Source organism: Poecilia formosa, unplaced genomic scaffold, assembly GCF_000485575.1.
Source record: "Poecilia formosa unplaced genomic scaffold, Poecilia_formosa-5.1.2 Scaffold1, whole genome shotgun sequence".
Taxonomy (NCBI): Eukaryota; Metazoa; Chordata; class Actinopteri; order Cyprinodontiformes; family Poeciliidae; genus Poecilia; species Poecilia formosa.
Genome location: NW_006799940.1, coordinates 1,600,578 through 1,619,614, shown reverse-complemented (window position 1 = coordinate 1,619,614; position 19,037 = coordinate 1,600,578). Strand labels below are relative to the sequence as shown.

At 36.7% G+C, this 19,037-nt stretch overlaps 2 protein-coding genes across 4 annotated transcripts in view; one reads left to right on the top strand and one right to left on the bottom strand.

Annotated features, from left to right (window-relative positions):
* Positions 1-236: 236 nt before the first annotated feature.
* On the bottom strand, positions 237-17,467 carry chrm5b (cholinergic receptor, muscarinic 5b). Its single transcript, XM_007540748.2, has 2 exons — positions 16,490-17,467; positions 237-4,094 (listed from the first exon to the last, which is right to left on the bottom strand). The coding sequence occupies exon 2, from the start codon at positions 4,018-4,020 to the stop codon at positions 2,539-2,541; it is 1,482 nt and encodes a 493-aa protein (XP_007540810.1). The 5' UTR covers positions 4,021-4,094; positions 16,490-17,467; the 3' UTR covers positions 237-2,538.
* The window catches only part of aven (apoptosis, caspase activation inhibitor), a 44,014-nt gene continuing 29,594 nt past the window's right edge, over positions 4,618-19,037 (top strand). For 2 of the 3 annotated variants that reach the window (XM_016668020.1, XM_007540362.2), the window contains exons 1-2: positions 4,621-4,906; positions 5,950-6,121. In XM_016668020.1, the coding sequence (XP_016523506.1) occupies positions 4,712-4,906; positions 5,950-6,121 (367 nt within the window). In that variant the 5' untranslated portion in view covers positions 4,621-4,711. Of the gene's footprint in view, positions 4,907-5,949; positions 6,122-19,037 lie in introns of all 3 variants that reach the window. The other variant, XM_016668025.1, reaches the window with a different exon arrangement.

Here is a 19,037-nt window from a genome sequence, read left to right as displayed (position 1 = left end):
CGAATAATTTAGTGACGTAGTTGCAAAGGGTCAATACCAAGTCATCATTCAAACATATAAAGTCTTTTTTACATGATGGATACTGGTAGGGATGTTATCCTTAAATAATCTCACATGTACATTACTGTTCAACTACTGCTTTTTAAAATTCACAAAATGCACAAGTTAGCCCTTAAACACAAGATAAGTTCCCAAAAGCCAGAAACAGAATGGAAGAAAACATCACTAAACCCAAACAGTGTACGTAATTTACATTTAATATTTACGGGTGTGAAACTTCACATGTTCTGGTAAATATCTTTATACATAATTAATCAGATTCAGTGTTATTTACTGTATGTTCAGTTGAGGAATGGAGCATTTCTCTAAAACTTAGCAACAGTCATTTTGAATGCATATGAAGAGTTTAACATTAAAACCGATGTGCATCTTGTACAAGAACCTTACGGAACAGTATAAAATAAAACTTTAGATTGGGAAATTTAAACAGTTAAGCATATAAATTATAAATAAACAGTAACAATGTCTATTTTTCAAATTCAATCTCCCTGTTTTAACACTGTAATTGATGAAACTGCAGAATAAAGTAACTACTGCTATCTATATTTTGTACATGTATAAACACAAGTCCATATTGCTGCTCACTAAAGTCAGGTTGTTACAGCTCAGTGTTTTTTATATTCTAATTTTAATTTTAAGACATTCTTGATCTTGATGTGGCTTGAAATGAAAATGAGTTTGATATAGCATAAAACAAATTACAAATATCTGGCAAATAAACATGTTTACTGTTGAGTACAGTGGAGGATCCATGATGCTTTGGGCCTCTTTCGCTTCCAAAGAAAGGAATCTTGTTGCCTCTGCCAGAAACGTGAAAGTAGGGCTTCATTTCAACTGGCTGATTATCCTAAACATACGACTGAATCAATGCAGAAATCATTCACCACTCTGAGAAAGTCTTCTCAGTCATCCAGAATATTCTCCAAAATTACTTAAAAGACGAGAAACGGTGAATAAGCTGAATGAATTTATGTGAAATGTTCTTTGTGTATAGTGGGACAACAGTCTCCTTTATTCTCTACATGCCTGGATTTATGAATAGGATTCCATGATGAAATCTTTTTCTTTTGAGATTTCATCGAGGCCTGGATAAAATCTCCTAAAACTTGATGGAAAAATTTTTTCTGGACTGATGAAACCAGAAAATAAAGATCTGGGGCACAAATTGAAAAGGCACACAAATTAGGAATGAAATATCTCAATGAAGCATGGTGGTGGCAGCGTCATGCTCTGGAGTTGCCTTTAGTCATACTGAAAAAAATGTTTTGTTGTGGATAAAATTAACAGCTGGAATAAGAGTTTCTTTTAGGATCAGTGAATGCCACTTTCATTTTGAAAATATTAAGTTGCTTTAAAGTTGAATTGGACAGAATTTTTCATAAAAAACAAAGTAAAAAAGCTTTATTTTGGTTGCTTATCCCAAAAACCTGGCTGGGTTATGCACACCTTTGAGAACTATAGCATAATTATTTGCAATTTTTGACATATTTAAATTCACAAAGTTTATTTTATTCAATCTTAATTTGAGAAAAAGTGACACTGAACTCAACTTTTTGTTTCTTTTTTTGAAAAGTCACAATCACAGATACCTAACATCCCCTCGTTGTTATAGTTATAGTTAGAATTTTAAGACATAATTAACAGCTCAGTTGTGAGTCTCAAAACAAAATACTTTTCCAGATAAATCACATCAAGAACCAGCAAGAAAAGAAATACTGAAAATGCAAGCAGCATTAGCAGCAATAAGCAAGTGAATGATGGGTAATCTCGTACTAAGCAACACAAATTAATGTGGCGGGATGAAAAATAAGGAGATTTTTCAGATACGTCACCAAAAAAATTACATCTTCTCAAATCAACCTGTGTATCTGAATCAGCATTGAAAAAGATCAGTACTATGCAACAAATATAATAAACGAGCACTTCAAGCTTTTTGCACTTCTGTAACTTATGCTGGACCCAGAAACACAGATTGAAGACAACACCTAGAAAAGATACACTGTATTATCCTTATTTAATCAGTTTTTCTTGCTGTGAATAGTGGCAACATCATTAACCACCATGGTACACAAATCACAGATTCTTCATTCTGAGGTTTGGAGGCATCATCATCTGAAGCATCCGTTTCAAGAAAGGTTTTGGTTTTTTCATTCGTTCACATCGGCTCTTTTATACAAAAGTGTTTGAAAATCCGAGGTATGTTCATTCAGGGTAACTTTTGTAAAGCCTTTAACTCCTTCTAAATACACCCATCTACTGGAAAATGATGTGAAAATAGCCTTCAAATAAATCCATCTTTAAAGACAGTAGGGTGCTTATCTACTTTAATATGCTGAGTAAACTTTCCTTCCAGTCATTTTGACTTTTTCTCATTTTCTACCAACATATATTAAATACAAAAACCACCACATTGCAAATGAATACTAGCAAATATCAATGGACGCCGTCATGTGGGGATAAAACGCATTAACCACCACATCAGTTCATTTTATTGTTGCCTCGCCTCCTCTTCCTCCACTGGCAGAGCAGGAGCATGCGGAAGGTCTTCTGGAAGGTCTTGTTGCACAGAGCGTAGCACATCGGGTTGACGGTGCTGTTGACGTAGCACAGCCAGTAGCCCAAGTGCCAAAGGGACTCAGGGATGCAGTTGGAGCAGAACGCGGAGATGAGCACCATGATGTTGTACGGCGTCCATGTGAGAATGAAGGCCAGGAGGATGGCGCTGAGGGTTTGGGCTGCCTTCTTCTCCTTCACAAGCACCATCCTCTTCCTCTTGGTGATCCTGTTCTTCATGGCGGAGTCTATGGGCTTAGAAGCGGTGGAGGATGACGAGGTGGACGGCTTTTTGACCGGCTGCTCTGGCTCTGGAGGGCACGGTTTTGGACTCGGTGGATTGTCATTTTTACCCTTTGAGCTACCTTTGAACTTGTAAGAAATTAAGCTTTTATGGCTCTTCTTCTGAGGAGTGGAACAAAACTCCTCCTCTGGATAATCTGGAACCTCCCCGTTCTTATTACTCTGTCCCGTCTGCTGCTCTTTGAATGATCCTTGTGGGGTTTCTATTGAAACCCGATGCTCCTCCTCCTCTGATGATGTGTAGCTGTTGAAAGAAGTGGTCTGATCTGCTTTCACCCATGCTTCATCTGACCTGCTGGTCATTTTAGTAACATTACTTTGAGTAGACGAAGACCAAGAGGCCTGACTCTGGTCTCTTCTCTCTCTGGGGAATTGAAAACAAGACCGAATCATTGTCTTCTGTGGTTTATTCCCCTCTGGTACATTCCCAGTTGTGAGTCCTTGAAGCTCTGCAAGGTCTTTTGTCCGTTTCTGCGTCTCCTTGTAGATCCTCCAGTAGAGGATGGTCATAATTGAGACCGGGATGTAGAAAGCAGCAATTGCCGTTCCAAACGTGATCACAGGCTCGGTTAAAAACTGGATTTCGCACTTGTCGGGAGAAACTGTTCTCCTTCCTACAAAGTACTGCCAGCATAGAATGGGTGGCGCCCAAAGGACAAAAGACACCAGCCAAGCTAGCCCAATCATAATGGCGGCTCTCTTCGGTGTCCTCTTTGCCCTGTAAGTCAGTGGCCTTGTGATGGAGAAGTATCTGTCAAAGCTAATCACAAGCAGGTTCATGACTGAGGCATTGCTGGCCACATAATCCACTGCCAGCCAGAGGTCACAGGCAACGTTCCCCAAGGGCCACTTGTCCATCAGTATATACATGGTGTACAAGTTCATGGACAGCACTCCTATGATGAGGTCAGCAAAGGCCAAACTAAGCAGGTAGTAGTTGTTTACGGTCTTAAGCTGGCTATTTACTTTGAATGAGAGCAACACCAGTACGTTTCCAACTATAGTTATCAGACTGACGATGGCTGACACTGTAGCGATGGCTATGACCTCTAAGAGGCTGTAGGGAACTGTCCCATTGCCTAAAGTGCTGTTGTGGACATCCATTGTCTTCTGTTATTAGTTTTTCCTTAGTAGTAGTCAGTCTCCTCTTTGGGTCCCCATCAAGACGAGTTGGCAGCCTAAAATAAAACAAAAACAACAATGTTGATACATTAATTTAGAAAATATGATAAAATGCTTAATTAATCATCAAGAACTTTTTTAAAATGACTTTTTAATGATTTTAGATATAAAATGGCTGCTACCAGCTCTGAGTAATTTCAGATTTTTAAATCGTGTTTTTGTGTTCAGAAAAGCTGAGTTTGGGTTACATTTAAGGTGGAAAGGGTTCAACCACAGTCTGATTACCCTCAAGCCATAGAAAGTAGTATGGTGATTTTTCATGTGCGAAATCATTTAATATATTTCCAACTTGGAAACACATTTCCAACTTTTGTTTTCAAAGCTGATATAGTAAAAACACTTTACTTTTTTAAAACAACTTTATAGTTTGTTTTTGGTTTTTTTTGCAATATCCATTTTATTTTTACTTCTTAATAAGCTTGTAATTAAACTTTATTTTGATATATGTTGTATTTTATATTTTATTATACTGTCAGTATTTAACTCTGAAAAGAATATTCATTGAGAAAAAAAACTCAACCGGAAACATTTTTACGGGGACATATTTTGCGGCATTACCGCTTAGGCGGTGCCACTCGCTAATGTGTCCGACACTCAGTTAACAACAACTGTTATGGAAGGTAGAGCCATGCGAGGCAGGGGAGGCGGATGGAGGAGAGGCGGCCGGGGTGGACACGACGCTGACGGCCATAACAGTGAGCACAGAGGCCGGGGGAGAGGCGGCCAACACCGCGGCAGGGGCAGGCGAGACCACCGGGGACGCGGACGCGGTGGAGGCTATCACGCCGCAGCAGACGTTCCCCAGCAGGTGAGAACCGCTGCACCAAACTTCATTGAATAGGATTACAACTCTTACTTTTTTTGTCTGTGAGTTAACAAACTCGGTTCTAGATAATAGTTTAAGCTTAAAAATAAGGTTGTCTTCAATTCGGCATAGATTGGAGTTTAGTTGCATGTTTTAGACGTCTCCTTGTTCAACACACCTGAATTGAATGAATGTTTAATTAGGAGGCCACTGCACAAGTTCAAACATGTTGAGTTTGCTGTTCAAACAGCTGCATTGCAGCAGGGACACATCTAATATATATATGCAGGACACTGCCTTTTGAGAACTGTTGCCTCCTCTAAATAAATTTAATGTTCATGTGTGACTCTGTAAACACTTTTACAATGAACATCCAGAACCTCAGCCTTTGAAATTACACCTAATTTCCTCCAGGTTGTTGAGTCATGTGATGCTTCTGACAGAATTAGAGGATAAACAATAGGGGCTCCTTGATTGCAATCATAGAAATAAGTTTTGTTACTTGGGGGCTCTTTGATTGCAATCATAAAAATCTCCCTGGTGCATCCACGCCTGCCGTGTGGTGTCTAATGACATGGCTGGGGGCGAGAATGGGCATCCTTTAGCTTGACTTAAAAGGAAGAAAGAAAATTTACTTTAGCATGTTTCCAGAGAATCATTACTGGAATAACTGCAGACAAACAGGAAGAGCCACGACTCCAACAAATTTAATGAGTCCACTGTTGACATGGCATGCTGTTTATCTTTTAACAGTAGGCATTGCTTACAGTTATGAATTACAAGAAAGTGTATGAAGTCCTTTTCAAAAGTGTGGGTTATTATAAATGAATGATTTGAGCAGATAAAATTTGATTAGTCTTAATTTCTGTGTTAAAACCATAAACGGTCGTCATTTGATTAAATAGTGAAAATGTTTAAAATATAAATCAGTTCAAGTTTCATGATTGATTTGAAAGAACACTACAATAATACTTCCCAGTTTTTTTGTTTTCCATTTGTCTTTAATTTTAGGTATTTTTTCCAACTTCTGTTTTGTTTTCCTTCAGCACCAAGACGAGGGGGAGAACCCCGAAGATGAAGACGACAGGACAGCGGTGTTCTCCAGAAGAAAGCTGGAGTCCAACTGGGACCGTTACGAGGCGTCGGAGAGGGCGGAGGAAGACGACGGCACACCGTCTCAGAGAGGAACCGACTTCCATGTGCTGCTGGCGTCAGCGGGTAAGAGCAGATCCACTTCTGCTTTACTTTCTACTCTTTCTGCTCTCCAGTATCTCAGATTGTTTGCTGATGTTGCTTCCGTTTCTTTTTGTAGAGAAAATCTGTTGTTGAATATCCCTGACAGTATTTGTTTTCTAATTGGCTATGCTGTGTTGCTTTGTGTGGGTTCTGATGTCGGCTTTGCCGCCTAGACGACGACTTTGTTTTGTTTGGACCCCCTGGACTCTTTGATTTTGTTAATTATGTACTGCAAATGATCCAGAAAAATGTACAGTGCTGGTTCATTGAAGTCAAGCTAACAATGGCGGCATTGTTCTTACAGTGGGAGGAAAATATTACTATATTTGTTTCTGATTTTGTTGCAGAAACTTTCTAAATCCATCAGGTTGCCGTTTGAAATGTCAAAGCTTCAGCTTTCTTCACAGATTGTCTCTGCAGGCTGGTTAGATCACCCTACAAACTAAATGTGTTTAATTACTTTAAAAATGAATTAAGTAAAGGGCCAAATTACACATATAAAACAAATATTTAAAAATCTCTTCTTTTCTGTATAGAAAGTATTCAGACCTCTTTAAATGTTTCACACTTTGTTTCAATACAGTCATTTGCTAAAATCAAAAAAGTTCATATTATTTCTCATGAATGTACACTCAGCATCCCATTTCAACAGAAAAACTGAAATGTAGGATTTTTTTGCAAATTTATGAAAAAAGAAAAACTGAAATATCACACCTACAATGTCAAATATGTGACCTGAACTGATGAATAAAAAATAACTCTCAGGTCAATCACAGTCCTAAAGTTTAAAAGACAAAGCCAAATCTTTATATTACAACTTCTAGGTAAAATATAATACCATAAATCACTAGTTACTAGTATTTAAGTGAGTGTATTATTTAGCAGATTGTCTTCTGAAATGTATTCTTATTATCTTTACAACTGAATGTAGAAAAATTGGTGTAATTTCATTAATTTCTGTGTTTTCCTTGGACTCACTGATACTGGGAACCGCGAACTTCATATCTTCTTCACTCAGTAATACCATCCACACTCAAGATGTTTGTTAGTAGTTTGACCTAGTTGTGCTCTCAGTGATGGGGGTTGGGGGAGGAAACTGCCTATTTTTCCATCTAATCCACCCTAATCCTGCAGAGCTCTTATTTTAAAGTTTCCTCTAAATCACGGTAGAAGTAGCTGTACATCTTCATAACAAAAAAATGGGAATTTATTTTAATTAAAAATGTTTTAATCCCCTAATTAATTCAAACAATTGTTTGTTCTACTAGATTAATATCTTTACTTGCATTAAAATAAAAGTATTATAAGAGCTGGAGACTGTTATTTTAATCAGCAGGTAATTATTAATGATTATGTATCCCATAATCCACATGTCAAACTCAAGGCCCGTGGGCCAAATCTGGCCCGCCGTAGCTTTTTATGTGGCCCTCTAGATTCTAGACTAAACACTAAATGTGCTTAAATATTATATTATCAATCAAATCAATGCAGTTTTTATCTGTTTACTGCCAAATTATATCAATCAGTCCCTCCAGGTGCTTGAGAATTATCCTGGAAATTCACATAAAATCAACAAATCCCTGCATCTTTTTGCACTAATACATAATTGAGAGTTTATTGCAGAATTTTCTCAAAAATTGTCAAAAACTTTTTCTTGTACTAAACAGCTGCCTCAGCTTTAATTGATGTCAGATTATAGTCCATGATCTGTTCAGAAAAGTCACATTTACCGTCATAAATAAGCTCAAATATTTCCATATTAGAACCACAAACACTTAGATTTTTATTGTAGAAAATTACAAAAAGAATCACGAAATCGTGGAGGGACTGAAAAGACGTTCAATAATATTTAATTTTAAGCATTCATTAATATTTTAACAGGTTTTATCAGTAGGTTCTGGCACAACTGGCCCTTTAAGATCATTCATGATCTGGATTTGGCCCAAAACCAAAATGAGTTTGACATTCCTGCCATCGTTCTTCCATATCTGAGTCACGTTTATCCTGTAGAAAATTCCAGAATCAGTAAATTAGGACAGATTACTTCACTTGTCTAATCTGCAGCTCTTCTTCTTGGTCTGCACGCTGTGGCCGTGACCTTCAACCTCTGCCTGCGTTCATACTTCCATTTTGTGCTTCTCATTTTCAGATATGCAGTTTTGTTGCATTTTTCTGATGTTTTGCGCTTTGAAGCCTGAAACGGGTTTCCTCGCTTTCAGGCCGGATCTTTGCTGTTTGTGTCATCTCTGACAGAACTACTGACGATTTATCTGCCTCAGAAATCCCAATCAGTGGGGCCTGTGGGAGCTGCGATCGGTTTGCTTGAGTTGTTTGTGTTTTCTCTCTGGCATATGCCAGATTTTCTAAAATGCTGAAAGTCTGTAATCATTTAATTTTTAGTAATGCTGGTTGACTTATTTTGCAGCGTTTCCAGTCAAATCTTACAGTGAGATGAAAGATCTAAATGCATCAGAAGTTGATGCTAAATAGTGTTTTTTTTTTTCTTCGTAATTGCAAGGGGGAAAAACACTTAAGCATTTCAACAGAAACTAAAATTTGTGAATTAAATCTAAACAATCTATTCGTCTAAAATGTCGTCACATGATGTCCCTACCAGCCTTTTTGTTTTTCTTTCCAACAGCCGATTTATTTTTCATGACAGATTGAAATTAAGCAGCCTGTTTCCTAATCCATTTAGCCTTTTTGTTGTCTCGCTCTCCAAGCAGCCGACGGCTTCTCTTATGAGTAATTCTGATATTTGCAAAACAATTTCCACACCTCTGTTTGCTTAGCACACGTCGTTATGTGTCTCTCTGTCAACATTAAAATATCTCCAAAGGACACAGTGAGCCAACAGACTGCCTGTCTCGGCTCTGGCAGCTGGTTCACTTCATAAAAGTCAGACGAAACGATTTGCAGCAAACACTGTTTGAAGTAGAGACCAATAAACATAATCAACTTACTTGTGCTGGTTTCTTTAAGCAGCAGTTTAATAAGTGGCTCCTGATCTTACAGCATTATATTTATATCTGCGTCTTATTATGAATTAGAAAAACTTCTCATGGTGTTTAATGCAACATGCACCATTATAATAAGTATCTAAAAGGCCTTAAAGACCAATTTGAGGAAGATTAAAACTTTTAGAATCAAATGCTCTAACAAATAAAAGTCTATAGGCTCTTTAGGTAAATAAACTACCCATCCAATTGGTAGTTTATATGATATTTATCTACTTACTGAAACTTTTTTCTCTCTCCTTCTACCAAAAGCTGGAAGATAAAAGTTTCCAGTTTGGTGTTTTTGTCTCAAGTCGCCCTTTTTTTTTGAAGGATAATTTTGTATCCAAAGACTTCAAAATTAGTTTTATTTGTTATTTTGTTTATTTACTTTGGATATTTAAAATGTCTTCCAGTTCCAGTGTTTAAATGTTGATTATAATTTAAAGTTCACTCATCTTTTAGAATGTGTTCTTGCATTAATGTTTGTCATTACATTATATTACTTAAAATTTATCTCAAAACTACAGTTTATCACAGTAACAGGAAAAATTTGTTGTCCAGCAGAATTTATGCTCTTCTTTGTGTGGATTCATTGAGATTTGCAGACATACTAAACCTTTTTAAGGTCCCATCGCAGCATTTTTTACAGGGATGAAGGCTTTGACTGGACCGTTTTGCAGTCTGAGCTTCAGCTGTCAGACAGATGGCCTCATGTTTTATCTCTGTAATACTTTGGGTTTCAGAGGATTCTGTGGTTTACTCAGCGACGTCTACAAAAATAAAAAACAAAACCAGATCCTAACCTTTCCAACACCTGACAATCAGTATTTGGTTTAACGTCATAATATACGTTCTGGTTTCTCCTCAATATGGTGCTGATTTATTGTGGTCTCATCCATCCATAATATACTGAACTAAATAGATAGATTTCATGCTGTAACATCTTTTCTTGTTCACTATTTTTCTAATTATTCTGGATTATTCAAAAACTGTTTTTTTTTTTTTTTTGGTAATTTGTCTTTACACCACATTTTGTCTGAATTTTTTCTCATTCCAGTCAATCTTTTACACTTTTTCACTGTATTAAGGGTGTATTAATTTTTCAACAAATGGCTTTTGAAGTTCAGTTTTTGTTTCATCCTCTTACTACAGCGTAACTGAGTTGGTGTGTTTTTATTCATTGATTTTATTTTAAAAACTATTTGAAAACCTAGAAGTGAACACAGATGTACTTTCTTTCTACTGTAAATTTTAATACAGCTCTGGAAAAAATTAAGAAACCACTTAAAATGCTCAGTTCCTCTGATTTTACTTTTTATAGGTTTATGTTTGAGTAAAACGAACTTTTATTCTATGAACTACTGACATGTCTCTGTAATTACAAGCTATAATTTAGTTTTTATTGGCAGAAGATGAGAAATGGTCAAAATAATAAAAGATGCATTGTTTTCACTCTTCAAACAAGTTAATATTAATTTGTAAACAACAATGCTCATGTTTTAACTCAGAGTTCAGAGGTCAACGTTTAACCAGCAGGTTTTCAACGGCGCTCAGTGCAGCAGGCTCTTGGTTTTCTCCAGAGCTGTACATTAAAGCGTTCCTGTTTTTCTGGTTGTTGTAGTGTAAATGTAAAGTTGTTCTTTTAAGTTTTTTTGACTCATCTTCCTTGCCTCTGTGTTTTGTTGCATTAGTCACATACAGCAAGAGGCTGCTGCTCTCTAGAGGAGACATAATTGTACGTGGGCGGTAATGCTTTCACAAGTTGTTTTCTTTTATTTTACCATATGATATGACCAAAAAAAAAAACAAGTACTGGAATCTACAAAACATATACTGTCACCTTTTGGCTGGAGCTACTATAGATTACATATTATGCTTCTGCTTTCTGCTGTAAAGTGAAATCTGGCCAGAATGTACCAGAAGTATTTGGAGATTTTCTGTATTTTGGGAGAGGAATGGCCTGCAGCAATGTTTCTCACCATTTTGTAATGTATCTCATAAGGCTTGCGAATTTTAAAAATCTCAGGGCAGAAAGGTTGAAAGCAGAGCTCTACTTACGGCGATGGTGGAGGCGTTGGAAAGGAGTTTCATTATAGGAAGGTTTTTCAACATTTTAATCGACAAGCAAACGTATTTTATCTTTTTATCTCTAATGCCAGATTCTGCAAAATGAGAGCTTTAGAGATCCAGTTTAAATTTATTTTTTTGAGAAGAGTTTCACACCTAACTCATATTTCCAGGATCAGTTCATTTCATTTTATTAACTCTGAAAGGAATATATAGGAACTGGACGTCGCCATTCCTCTTTTCGGACGACTCTTATGCAACCTGCTCTTGAAGTCTGCTGGTTTGCTGTTGCTGAATATTTAAATGGTAGATAACGTATCAAGATCGGCCTGCTGTTAAAGATAATGCAAATTAGCTATAAGGTATTCCAGGTTATGCAAAAGTAGCAACAGTGCAGCTGCTGCTGTCTTGGTCAGGTCTCACTTGTAAAAATATAAAATGTCTCAATGGGACTAACCTGGTTAAATAAATAGAATATGACTTTGATTTCATTCAGTTTTAAGTCAGACATGTGAAGTTTTAATATGTATCCTGGAGGGACTGAAGAGATGTTCAATAATAAGTAATTTTAAGGATTCATTGATATTTTAACAGTTTGTGATCAGGTTTTATCAACACATTCTGGCACAACCGGCCCTTTAAGAGCATTTATGATCTTGAATTAATTAAAATTAAGCTCATGTTGGAGAAGCTCTGCTTCGTTACTTTTGATCTTTTTAAACGCTTTTGATTCTTGTTTCTTGTGTTTTTTTTCTGGTTTGGATTCTGTGCAACTGAAAGGATTTTTTTTTCCCCAAAAAATATTTTATTGAGACTTTTCACTTTGGAAATACAATCATGTATGTAAAAATGTATTCCATGATTTTGAATACATTTCCAAACGTGTTCAGATACGTATCTGAACACGTTTTCTTTGTGGTTATTACATCACCGTAATTATTCTTTCTCAACACAGAGAAATGAAAACAAAGAAAGAAAAAAAAAATGACATGGGATAGAAAAAAACAAAACAAGAAACGGCTTCTCAAAAACAGAGGTACAAACTGGTTACATGTAAATGTACACATCTATACAGCCTGGCACACTGCAGGTTCTGGCAAATAAAAACTCAAACAGTCCCTCTGACAAGTCTGAGTTCTTAATAAAATTAATGAAAGGCCCCCAAATCCTCTCAAAAAGATGCCGTTTGGATTTCCTAATATATGTTATTCTTTCTAGTGGCAAATTAGATGCCATCTGCTTTAACCACTGCGTGGCACTAGGTCTGCTGACTTTGTTCCAAGCCAAAGCAATACATCTTTTTGCAGCTAATGAGCTTATATCTATAAAAGTACATTCTACTTTACTAAATTTATGCTTGCTGAAAGGATTTTTGCTCTTAGTTTTTTACTTTTAGGCAGTTGTAGATGTGTAACCATGGCAACAATTCATTTTTTTCTCTTCTTTTTTTTTTTTTTTACGACTGACGGCATCTGATTAGCATCTCAAAAATTCAAATGACACCTGAACTAGAACCTCAATTCCCTGAGGAGTTGAAACTGGAGCTTCCTGAATGTAGAGCAAGGAGAGAAAGAGGAAGTTCAAATCCTCTTATCGAGGTGGTTTGATAAGATGGTTTGATAAGTTCAACCATCTTTCCAACTACTCATGATGTCAGAGGCTTCTTCAGAATCGTTGCGACACTGACTGCTACTGGAGATCCTCCTCTAATGCGTTACGGCAACATTTAGTTTACATTTTCTAATAAATAAAATGGTTTTGAATTTGATCATTAGTCTGCAAAAAGTTACAAAGCCATGTCCCAGTTAAGGTTCATGATTCCACAATAAGAAAGACTCTACAGAAACTGCATCTGTGAGAGTTTGAAGGAAAAAATTAAAATTAAAAATACATTTTCAGAGAAGTAAAAGCTTAAAGCTTCTCATGTATTCAGTCTGTTTTAGCTGACCGTAGCAGTTTAAAACAACTTGTACTTTTCCAGTCGACTAGAATAATTATACCTCATGGTAGTCAAGTCTACAATCTTGTCTTTGTTAATTTGGCACAATTTTTTTAGCCGTTCAACATCTGTACATTTGCTTTTATCTAAAAAGGTTCAGAGAACTAGGAGATTTAGAAAGTAGAGGAACATAACGTCTTTGATACTAATTGTTGCACAATTGACACACAGTTCAAATGTTCACTTTTGCTCAAAGATACTCCAAATAAAAACATGATGTTCAGCTGAAAAAACAGAACCAATCATAACCGTTTTGTGAAGACGCCTATCAGAGCGGTCTCTCCTCTTTATATGAGCATTTGTAGTTAGCTATTAGCATTCACCACTCGCTACATTTTCAAAGAGCTTCATGCCGTCGTCTGTGACTTCGGTCAAAACATTTTCTGGAGTTTTTCAACTGTTTTAGGGCAATTTTGATGAGCTGAATCCTAAAATCACATTGGTTTTGCTCCATCAGGTCAACTTTTTGAACTATGGGGCAACATAAACATCAAAATGCTTCTCAGGAGAATGCTTGTTCTCCTGAGGATCTGGGATCAATGTTCAGGAATTATTTACTTATAAGCATCTATATCTTATTTAAAGTTGATTTTAAGTTAGTGTTGTCTTACTTCAGGTTTAATTAGATATTTGCATTAGAAACTAGACCAAAAATACTTGGTAAAATCTTGTGTTTTTGCAGTGAAGCTACATATTATAGTTCCAGTGTTTTTATAACCGCTATTAAAATCTGCATTTTACTGTGTGGCATTAGGGGAAAATGACATACAATTATGTAAGCAAACTGTTTGCTTTAAATTCAAGGTCAGGCACATTTCAGATGCTTTCATGCATCATCGATGTGTTTTCTAAAACCCATCCCGGCTGGATTTAATGAACATTTTGTGTCCTCCGTGATGGAAGGCAGCGGATATTTTTCAAGGTTGAAAACTTGATTAAATATTTTCAGAAAGGTTTTCATCACCTGGTTCATTTGCACCAGTTTGTTATTTATTCTGTTTGTTTCTCATCCGTGTTCCTGCGATGCTGGGGGTTGATTGTGTCGTCGCTGACGTCGGTGCGCATGGTGCCATCCTGATATTATGAGTCTGTAAGACTTGGGGAAATTGCTGCCCAGTTATTTTCATCCTGGCGCTGTAATCCATCCGCACACATTAACACGAGGATCAATCCTCCTCCCCCGCAGCCGTAGTTTACCGAGGCCGCTAATGGGCACCTATCAAGGCTCAATCATAATGAAACAAAAGGAAATCGCATTACGGCGTCACTGATTTGGCCAACTGGATCAACAAACGCAAGGATGATTTCCTAACTGAGACAAATCTTCCCAATCATGTCGTTAATTAAGATTTTCCAGTTTGGTTGAGGATACGGCTGAACAGGTTGGACTCAAAGCGGAGGAATGATCGCAGTCGTTCAATTAGATCCTGGACGAAAATAGGAAGCGAATCATCGCAGGTGTTTGGTCCGTTTGTCTCCAAGTACCGACATGTGGAACAGCCCACTGAACAATCCGTGGAGTTGTTTAAAAATAATCATCTTTACAAAACCCAGAACAAATCCAAACCTGATTTGAATTCATAGCTGTTGCGTTTAGATCCGGTGTGTCAAACTCATTTTGGTTTTGGGCCAAATCCAGATCCTGAACGCTCTTAAAGGGCCGGTTGTGCCAAAATTTATTGATAAAACCTGATCACAAACTGTTAAAATATCAGTGAATCCTTAACATTAAATATTATTGAACATCTTCCTCCAGGATTTCATGATTCTTTTTGTGATTTTTTTTTTTTTGTAATAAAAAAGCAGTCAGTTCTATTTTTCTATTTTGGAAATATTTGCACTTATTCATGACAGTAAATGCAACTTTTTATTCCTCGCTGTAAAGATCATAGACTATAGTCTGACATCAATTAAGGCTGAGGCAGATGTTTATTACAAATAAAAAGATTTAAAACATTTTTAAATAAACTCAAGATTGTTGGTGCAATTTGTTGGTTTTGTGTGAATTTCCACAATAATTCTCAATAAACTGGAGGGACTGATTGATATAATTTGGGAATAAATTGATAAAAACTACATTGGTTTGATTGATAACATGATATTTAAGCACACTTACTGTTTAGTCTAGAACTTAGAGGACCACATAAAAAGCTGTAGCGGGCCAGATTTGGCTCCCGGGCCTCGAGTTTGACACCTGTGCTTTGAATGTTTTTGTTTGAGAAAGTGTAGCAGAAAAAAGCAGAAGTAGTGAAAGTTGATGCTTGATCTTACTAATATTAGTTTTTTTTTAAATGAGTGGATTTATTAGATGTAAATGTGATAGCTAGTGATTAGCTTGTATAAATCTGTTATCTGCTGCTTTTAGGAAGAAAACCTTTTACCAAAAGTCACAACAAGCTGAAGTTGATTGTTTTCTGTTTAAGGTGGATTGGTTTGTTTTGTTGGTAATTATACTTACATTTAATTAAGCTGAGTTTAATTACAAAAGTAAATCAAGGTTAAAGCCACCTACTTTGATTATGATACTGTAAATCTTTTTATTATTATTTAAAAGTTATCCCTCTATTAAACAAGCTGCAGGTTATTTTTTACCTCTTAGGTGTTTACAAAAAATAAAACCTCGGCAGGTTAGAGCAAGAAAAACAGGAATCATCATTAGTCTGCAAAAACCTTATTGGTTCATTTACAAAATTATCAGGGTAAATATTAGATCTTTAAAAATGCAGATTTTGAACATTTTCTATTTCATGAAGGGGATTTTTATGTTTTGTATGTTGAGTCAGAAAGGCAGCTGATTTTTTATTTTAACTGCAAGGTGGGCTGCAAATTTTATTAAAAACAATCAGTTTAAGGAGATCTGGGTTTCTTCAGGAGGATCCTTTCAGGAATTTTATTAACAAAACGTACAGCAATTTAAAAAAATCATCTAGTGTCATATTTTGATATAAATTTTCATTTTTGTGCATCAACATGTCGCAATGAGCAGAATATTTTTTCCTCTACTGAAAGTATCATTTTTGGGGTTTTAAACATGTTTTGCTTTTAGTGTGAGGAACATTAAAAGTGTTTTAATCCTCCTTACTCTTCAATTATCTCAAATTTATTCAGCAATTTGGGTAAGTTAAGCGTTGATTAAATAACCTTTTGTTGCATAAGAAAATGCAGTTTCCCACCCAAGTTGAATGACAGTTGACATATTTTATATAAACTACGCCTGCATTTACGATGCAGCAATTAAAAATGGGTGATGTTGGAAGCCTGCTCTCATATTTGTCATGTACTCACCGCGGCGCTCCAGAACAAAATGGGCGTTTGACCAGATCTTAATTTTTTTTTCCCTCCCTCCTCCTCCTGTCTGGCATCGGTCGCTCAGTCTCTTCTCCACGCGGTGCGAGTCATTTCTCCTCTCAAAGCGCTTGCCTCGCACCTTTCCCTCCCCTGCTTGCTCCTGCACACTTTCTCCCTCTGCGCTCTCCTCTCCAACGAGGTGAAAAACACACTTATCAAATACAGGTAGGTCGCCACGCCATCTCGCATCCTCACCAGTTGCTAAGAACAGAGCACTTTTATGCAAACAAGTTTGTCAGGATCGTACGAGTTCTGCATCCTGCAGCTTTTTTTTTTTTTCCTCTTTAAGTCGAGGTGGCAGAAGCAACAGCTGTTGAGTATCTGCCTGGCAAAACCAGCCGAGGTTCTTCGAAGCCTCTGCCCAGATCTCTCGCCCGACAAACACGAATTCCCAAGAAGGACTTCTGGTTCCTGGGAGCAGTAATCACAGTTCACCGACCATGCCCTCTCCAGATCTGTGTTTTGGAGAGTCTGTCGTAAAGTTTCTCCAGCTGGAATTAAAGTGCAGTCAAAGTGTTAATCCTCAAGGCTGCACAGGATGAATCACTTTTTGTCACCTCACTGCTGCTCGGACGCCGGTTCAGCCGTGAGCTGCTGCTGCTGCTGCTGCATGACATTCCCTCGTAGATGGACCTCTCATGCTGCTTCAGAGCCCCGAGCAACACGCGAAAGAGGAGGTGGAGGAGACGGAGGAGGTGGAGGAGTAGGATGAAACGGAGGGGAGGAGCTGGAGGAGGAGCTGATGTGGGTGTCTGTCGTGCTTCAGGAAAATCTGAATGTTTGTTGATGCGATGACGGCGCAGCAGATCTTTATGCTCTCATAAGCTCTCCTTCAGTTTAACTTTCTTTAGACGGATTGTTTTATATTAAAACCACAATTATTTAAAATGATTCCTTGGAAAGTTTTGGCACGTTTTGGACAAGAACAGTGTGTTGGCTTTAATGTTAAATTTATTTTAAATCTAGCAGTTATTTTTAATAAACTATTTATTAAAAATAACCTAAAATCTGCAATTATTGGTACTTTAACAAACACTGTGAAACAAAATACAAAATTTGTGACACTATAGAACAAGAACCTAATAATATATATGTATAAGAAACTCGGGCTGCAACTAACAATTATTTCAGTAATTGATTTTTCTGCACTGCAAAAACACAAAATCCTACCAAGTATTTTTAGTTTCTTATGCAAATGTCTTAGTTTTGTCATAATTCAACTTTACTAACTTAAAAGCAGCTTCGTGCCTAAAATAATAATTTTATTTATTACCTTAAATAAATAAAATTTACGTATTTTAAGTAAATGACTCAAGTTCTTGTTCCACTAGCAGATTATTTTACGTGTTAAGATATTTTTCCCGTGTTATAAGTTAAATTATCTGAACAAAGTACTTCTTCATTAATAAAGAAATAATTTAACAAGTGTGTCTGTCTTGCTGAAATGTTTTGCTGATTATTATTTCAATAATCAGTTCATCGCTATTGATCCAATTAATCGTTTCATCCCTGTAAGAAACACACCAAGTGGTGTGTTGCACACAGAACATCATATTTTGAACGTTTGAAGCAAACATGTTCCCACACAAATGAACAGACCAGCTTATTTATTTACTAAACCCTGCTGCGCCTCCTCTGCTCTTTCTGGTGCCGATTCTTCGAAATGCGGCCGCATGACGGCCAGACTTTTGGAGCAGTGGAAACCTGCAGCAGTTGGAATAATGCAACGTAATGCTGTGATGCAGCAGCAAATAAATAGATTATATTTTTTCCCTCCCAAAACAATATACGTCGGTCACTAAAAATATCCAGGGCGGTGGGTGTCCAATCACTCTGGGCAAATTATTGATCTGCAGATTATGAAATTTTGATACTTGAAATATAATCCAGTAAATATTACACTCACTGACATTGATGTATTTGTGCAGCTCAGAGAGGGAAAATTTAGGAAAGCAAACGTCTAGTCACACAGATTTATCTTTATATTAAGTTTTCAGCTGCAAATTGCTGTTGTTGCTGCACAAAAACATTTTGCAACTCTTGACATTTTTGTAACAATAATAAAGCTGTTCAACATTCAGAAAACATTATAAAATTAATGCTTGTGATTAACCCATATTTTACTCACTCAAACATGCGTTTACGTAGACTTTCTCAATGTAAAAAACATTTATATTGTTTTTTTTTCTTCCTTTTTTCCACATCCTGTTAAAGGATTTACTTGGTCATTGTTTAAGTAATCTGCATAAAGCTGGACAAATAGGCTTAACCAGCCAGATGGTTAAAAATGTTCCAGTGTATACAAATGGTCGGATCATGGTCACCAAGTGTCCGAATAACTAAGGGTGTTCCCCAGGGCTCAATGGTTGGACCACTTTTATTCAATATTTATTCAACCTATCATTTTTATGCAGGTGGTTATAATCATTCACAGGACTTGCAGTTCTTTAGTGCAGACTTTTAAAACTCTTCTTTCTGCTTTTAG

Bases quoted from the DNA above. Each gene is read 5' to 3' on its own strand.
- chrm5b (XM_007540748.2), bottom strand. From the start codon at position 4,020: ATGGATGTCCACAACAGCACTTTAGGCAATGGGACAGTTCCCTACAGC.